Consider the following 7,198-nt stretch of genomic DNA (forward strand, 5'->3'; position numbering starts at 1 on the left):
CTCTTATTGCTAGAGTTGCATCTCCACTCTGCATCCTTAACTCATAAGTCATCTTATGCATCTTGTTCAGAAGAAATGCTATATATCGTGACCAAGATCTCATCATATAGTCTTCTTATCGTAGAGTGACGTGGTCACCATATGCTTATACGCCGTTGGAGAATAGAATATCAATGTTTTAACTTCATCATCCAGATTGACTTTTATACTTTTCAACTAGGCCACCATCTTCTTGAACTCGTATAGATGCTCATGTAGGCTAGTTGCATCTTCCTTTCGCAATGCATGTGTATATTGTTGAGGCTTGTTGGATCTTGCTTTCGCAATGTGTACATTTGTTGCTTTAGATTAGTTTGTTTCTTAATGATTTATTTTTTGGGCAAAAAAATAAAATTACATTCCAAAAAGAAAAAAAAAAAGAAAACAAAGAGAGAAAGTTCCAAAAAAAAAGGAAAGAATTACCAAAAAAGAAAAGAGTTTTAAAAAAAAGAGAAGAAATTAACAAAAATCTTCGTTATTTCCCAAAAAAAAAAATAAAGAAAAAAAAAAGGGAAAAAAAGAAAGGAGAGAGGGAGGCCTTACCTCCTCGGATCCGTACAGAGGAGGTGAGCCCACCTCCTTTTTCCTTAAAAAAAAAAAAAAAAAAAGAAAAGAAAAGAAAGAAAAGAAAAAGAAATAAAGAAATAAAAAGTGAAATATTTAATATCTAGTCTAGAAAAGATGTCTAAACAAATGGTATTAATCATTTGATTATCATCTAATTCCTTATAAATCATAAGGATAATAAATTTTTTCTGTAATAGTTTATTATTATAATCATCTTTTGAATTGTTTTCAAAGTTTTTGGATCCCCTATAAATTAAATCTAACCTTATAAGAGAGTTTTTTCATAAAGAGAGAGAAAGTTTTAGAAAAAAAGAGATTAAAAAAAAAAACGAGAATAGTGAGAAAAGAAAGAGAAGAGAAAGAAAAAAGGTGAAATATATATTATTTTTCTTTTGTTCACTCTCTCTTACTCCCACACGTGTACAGGGGTTCCCCTCCTCCTTGTGCGTTGGCAGCAAACATAGGCAAGGGGTGTGCTGTGCGTGCACCCCTCCCCTAGTCCGTATCCGGAAAAAGAAATGATGAAAGAGCTTTGGCCCTTTCATATGGCGACCACGGTGACGACGATAACCATGACGATGACGACGACTTCAACGACACGCGCGGAGGCCATATGGTTTTTTCTTTTTTTCTTTTTCTTTTCTTTGATGATGATTGGTTGGTGTATACGGTCAAATGGTATAATAACGATTTTTTTTTATCTGCTTAATCAACACGACCGTCTTTTTGATAGATTGACCCGATCAAATATGGCAATGAATCGTTATTATATTGTGCGTGCATATTCATTAACCCTGTCTCCCCCCAACATCTCCCCCAACATCGATCGCCTCTGCTATCATGGCAAAGAAAGAACATTATGTGTTCACAAGGGATGGTGACAGCCTTATGTCAGGTTGATCGAGCGGTTGTCTTCACAATAAGCTCGATACGTTCAATCTCGATATTTGATCATTACCCTCTGGATCTATGATCATACTGAGTGGCCGTTTTTGTTATAGGCTCGACACAGTTGAACTCCGATTCGGACCACAATGATAATAATAGTAATAAATTAATAATAAAATAAAAAATATTTTTCTCCGGTCGCCGTCTTCGTAATAGGCTTGACCCAGGTTCGGTTCATTAAACCGGATCGCCATCCTCATGATAGGTGTGACCCGGGTGCGGTTCGCTAAGCTAGGTTGCTGTCTTCGTGATAGGATTAACCTGGATTCGGTTCGTTAAATCGGGTTGCCATTCTCATGATAGGCTTAACCCGGGTTCCGTTCATAAATTCAAGTCGTCGTCTTCGTGATAGATTTGACCTGGATCCGGTTTGCTAAGCCGGGTCACTGTCGTGATAGGCTTGATCCAAATCCGGTTCGTTAAATTGGGTCGCCATCCTCGTGATAGACTTGACCCCCATTCAATTCATTTAACCAAATTGTCGTCTTTGTGATAGGCTTGTCCTGGGTTTGTTTCATTAAACTGGATCGCCGTCCTCATGATAGGCTTGACCCGGGTCCAGTTTGCTAAGTCAGTTTGTTGTTCTTGTGATAGCCTTGACCTGGGTTCATTTCGTTAAACCGGGTCACCGTCTTTGTAATAGGCTTGACCTGGGTTCAGCTAATTAAATCAGATCGACGTCCTCGTGATAGGCATGACCTGAGTCCAGTTTGCTAAGCGGGTCGCCATCCTCGCAATAGGCTTGACCCAGATTCGATTCATTAAATCGGGTTGCCGTCTTCATGATAAGCTTGACCCAGATTCGTTTCATTTAACCGGGTCTTCGTCTTCGTGATAGGCTTGACCCGGGTTCGGTTCAATCACCGGGTCGCCGTGCTCGTGATAGGCTTGACTCTGGTTTGGTTCATTTAACCGGGTCGCCGTCTTTGAGATAGGTTTGACCCGAATTCGGTTCATTAAACGCAGTCGCCGTCCTCGTGATAGTTTTGACCCTAATTCGGTTCGCTAAGCCGGGTCACCGTCCTTATGAACCAAATCATAATAATGAATCAAACCGGAGGATAGGCAAGTTCAGTCTAATCAAAGGGTCTAATTAAAACCGAATCATAGACTAGTCAATTTAAATTGAACCATTGAAGGTATTAACAGAACCGAACCAAATTACAAGCCAGTTTTACTCAAACTAAATCATAAAGGATCTAATGTGAACTGAATCATAAGCTGGCTCACCTAACTGAATCATAGAAGGTTCAAGCCAAGCCAAACCGAACTATAAGCTAGTTCAAACCAAACTCAACCGCAGAAGGTTCAAAGGTTCAATCCAAACCGAATCATAAAGATTCAACTTGAACCTAAGAAAGTTTAATCCAAACCGAACCATAAAGGTTCAACTTGAACCTAAGAAGGTTCAATCCAAACCGAACAAAAAAGGATTCAACTTGAACCTAAGTAGATAGAATCTGAACCATATCATAAAAGATTCAATTTGAACCTAAGCGGATCCAATCTGAAACAAACTACAAAGTATTCAAATTTGAACCTAAGCAGATTCAATCCGCATCAAATCATGAAGGGTTCAACTAGAACCTAAGCAAATTCAACCTAATCTGAACTACATGAAGTTCGAGCCGAACCAAACCATAAGCTGGTTTGACTTAAAAAGCAAAGTATAAAGTATTCAAGTTGAACTACAACACTAGTGCAACTCTAACTTGGAGGTTTCAAGTTGAGCAAAAATGTAAGACCTCAATTTGTATCAAACTCAAATAGATCTTGAACCAAATCATAAGGGGTCAATCCGAACCAAATTGAACTATGAGAGGGTCCAAGCTGAGTCTAGATATAGGGCTCAACCCAAACCAAAATTAAAGAGGACTTGAACTTAATCATAGAGGTTTGACCAAAACCAAGTCTTGATGGGTCCCGAACCAAAGTATAACGTTTAACCCAAGCCAAATCCAAAAAGGCCAAACAAGCCTAAGGTGGCTTAACTCAAATCAAATACAAAAGGTTCAAATCAATTCAACTTGAACCCAACCGGGATGATCTGAATTAAGTAAACCAACTCCGCCCAAATTGAAATAGATCAACAATTCAATCTGAGCTAAATTCAACTTAACTGGCTAAGTCAACTTAATTGACTCATAAGCCAGAATCAAATAACCATCAAGTTGTTAAACTGAACAAATGACCGTCAAGTCGTTAAACTGAATAAATGACCACCAAGTCGTTAAACTGAGCAAATCAAATCAAACTTTTCTTGACTGCCAAGTCGATAAACTAAGCAAATCAAATCAAACACTCATTTTTGATTTGACCGCCAAGTCTTTCAATTTGACCACCAAGTAGTTAAACTGAGCTAATCAATTTGACCGCTAAGTCGTTAAACTGAACATGTTAAATTCAACTTCAACTCAAATTGACCGCCAAGTCGTTAAATTAAGTAAGTTAAAATTCAGCCTTAACTCAATTTCGACCACCAAGTCCAGAAATTGAGCATTTTAGTTTTAGAAAAATTTATGTACAGTGGGGGTATGCTCCCGCTTAAACGATGTATATAGCAACTTATATTAATAAAGTTTTATTTTTATGCTTCGGTCTCTTTTATTATCAATATTTAAATTTTGTCTCTTAATTGAGGGTTTTTAACATTGCAAATGCGGGATAATTAATAATAGATTTTTGAGTTTGCTGGAAGCTGCGGATTTACAATCCAGATTTCAAAATAAAACCTAAATAAATTTAATCTCTACCAGAAATGACAGTTTGCTAGAGAAAGACTTGCGGTGGGCTATTCGTGGTGGTAGACATGTGTTTTTGGCCACATACTGATCTTCCAATTTCGTCGGCAACTTTGTTGACGCATTAACTCATTAATAAAGTTGTAGAGAATTTCATCTGCTAACCATAGATTAGCGCCGTTAATGTCTTCTGCTCTACTTTCTTCCAACTTCACCTGTGACCTCCGCTAGTTTTGTTTACTTTCCATTCAACGTCTGGTACATGCAATTCCTATTGCAACAGTATTACATGAACTTCGATCTACTAGAAGTCAAAACTATTTTTGCCATCGGACTTCAATTTTGAAATTCATGGTCATCCTTGTTCGCTTCTCCAAAAGATTGGTGAACTTATGCTTTGATATCGATCTCTTCCAAGTGTCGGTAACATTATTCTTTGATGCCAATCTCTCTTAAGGATCGATAATATTAATCTATGATACCAATTGTTAACAATCTGCAATACACTGAAATACCAATTAGTATAAATTAGATACTTATCTTAAAATCGGTTATTGAGATTCTATAATGAAATTGTCCAATTTGATTTTTTTTTTTTTATATTATAAACGCGATTTTGTAAACAAAAGTTGATATACACTCTTACTCTTTTTTTATAGAAAGTAGCTTCAATCTTTTATTATTATTATTATTATTATTATTATTATTTGTATCGGTCTCACCACTCACTTTGTTTTCTATAATTCTAATAAAAGCTATTTCCCCGTTGTTCGTCAAACTGTGCAAAAGGTACATGCATGACTCACGGCCACTACAAGCCGTACGCATCACTAATTACCAACGGTACGTCATACCTCACACGGCTTCACCTTATTGAGCCGTACTCGATGGCTTGGCTGGAGTCCGCATATATGTTTTTTTTTTTTTTTTTTTTTTTTTTTTTTTTTTTTTGAGTAGCTGTCTTTGGAGTGTCTTACCACCAACTTAAAGTCTCTTTTGTTTGATTCTTATTTGTTTCTTATTTATTCTGGTTAGCTGTGGNTTTTTTTTTTTTTTTTTTTTTTTTTTCGAGAGATGAGTCCGCGTATATGTAACGCTGCATTATAAAGTAACATATCCTATCCTAATTCTATTATAATTAGATCAATCATCTCTGGCGCAAATGTCAAATAATTCGATGGATGGCTGGTATTCGATATCTCAAATTCGAATTCTACTTGATTCACATTTTCAACTAAATTTACTTTTAAAAGAAATAAATAAAACAGATAGCGTATTATCTTTCTCTTAAAAAAAAAATCTATTATAATTAGGATTCTACTTTAATTTAAATTTATATCTTATTCCATCCTAATGTAATAAGTATTTAACTCTATATTTAGATAACTCAAATCTAATCAAATTCCATTAAAAAGAAAATTGCTGTGCTCTCATTTTCTTAAACCTTTGGTGAGTAATGAGATAGAAATAATGTGGAGAAAGTAACACATATGGTTCTGATACGTTATAGAACATTTAGTGTTAAGTCTCTTTACAGTCAGATTTTTTAGTTTCCCACCCAAAGAGATCTGAAACTGAAACAATTTAAATACAAAATGATCGGATTTGAATTCAAATTCGAATCTGAATCTGCACCGACCTGTATATCTCTCTCACACACACACACACACACACACACACATACACACATATATATATATATATATATATATATATATATATATATATATATATATATATATATANTCTACAATTAGCAATAGTAGTACTTCTGTAGCTTCATTTATACATTGACAAACTTCATGCATCCCTATATGTACATGTCATCCAAAGAACATTCTTTCTATTGCCATTCTTAAAGCTAGTGGTATATATATATATATATATATATCACCATCTTTCTATTATTCTACAGTGTTTATCCTCTTTCTGCACTAATGGACGATGAGCAGAGCGGCAAGCGGCGAAGGGTTTATTCCTTCCGGCCAAATGATATACCACGTACTGGTTTCTCCTTCAAGTACATTAGTTACCTTTTGCCGTCGCTTCTGAGGATTGCTAGCATTGGTTCCTGCCGCGGAGATGAGGGAAAAGAGATGAAGAAGAAGATTGTGAGGTTCGAAATCGACATGGCATTAGTGCTTTCGGTTGGCGATGACTTCAAATGGAGCCATGCTTTAAAACAAAAGATTCATGGATATTCCACTTTGCTCTCAACCATGATACGAACTTATCCAAAGAATATGTTTAGCTTCGCTGAGAAGCTACACCGCTCTTTCCCATACCCTTCGGTTCAAAGAATGCTTGTTGATACTGGGAACCAAATAATCGTAAACCCTAACGCTAAGCCCATTAAACCACACGTGAGAAGGAGTACTGCACTTAGGTTGCACAAAAGTAGTGTTAAGAAGTGGGTTATGAGTAAAGAGAAAGAAGATGTTAATGAGTGCCTAGGATTGTTGAGAAGCATAATACCTGGTGGGGAAGAGATCATGTGTTTGAGTGAGCTGGTCACTGAGGTGGAGAGTTATGTGAGTTGCCTGCAGTTTCAGGTTGAAGTCCTCAGAGCTCTTGTCAGCTAGCCATTGATGAACTCTTGGGTAGTAATTATAGAATGCATGCCATGTGGAGAGTGCACTATCACACTAGTGGTCCACCAGTATGCTTTGCTTATGTTGTTTTGGGGCAGCTTAAATGTTAAGAGAGAGAGAGAGAGAGAGAGAGAGAGAGAGAGAGAGAGAGAGAGAGAGAGAGATATGGAGAGTTAACATTGTAGTTTGGAATGCTTTTTTTGTCTGTGAGCTACAATCAGCTATGAATGTCAATCAAGATGATGGTGTTTGGTGTTTGTAATAGTAGGTTCAGTTATTTGCATATCTGTACTTGGCAATTGATCGATGATG

The 7,198-nt window shown here is 36.5% G+C and overlaps 1 protein-coding gene across 1 annotated transcript; it reads left to right on the forward strand.

Moving 5' to 3' along the window:
- LOC109724283 lies at positions 6,233-6,877 on the forward strand. Its single transcript, XM_020253058.1, has one exon. It carries the CDS (start codon positions 6,233-6,235, stop codon positions 6,875-6,877), a length of 645 nt encoding a protein of 214 aa, XP_020108647.1.

The sequence above is a fragment of the Ananas comosus genome, linkage group 2, assembly GCF_001540865.1.
Source record: "Ananas comosus cultivar F153 linkage group 2, ASM154086v1, whole genome shotgun sequence".
Classification (NCBI taxonomy): Eukaryota; Viridiplantae; Streptophyta; class Magnoliopsida; order Poales; family Bromeliaceae; genus Ananas; species Ananas comosus.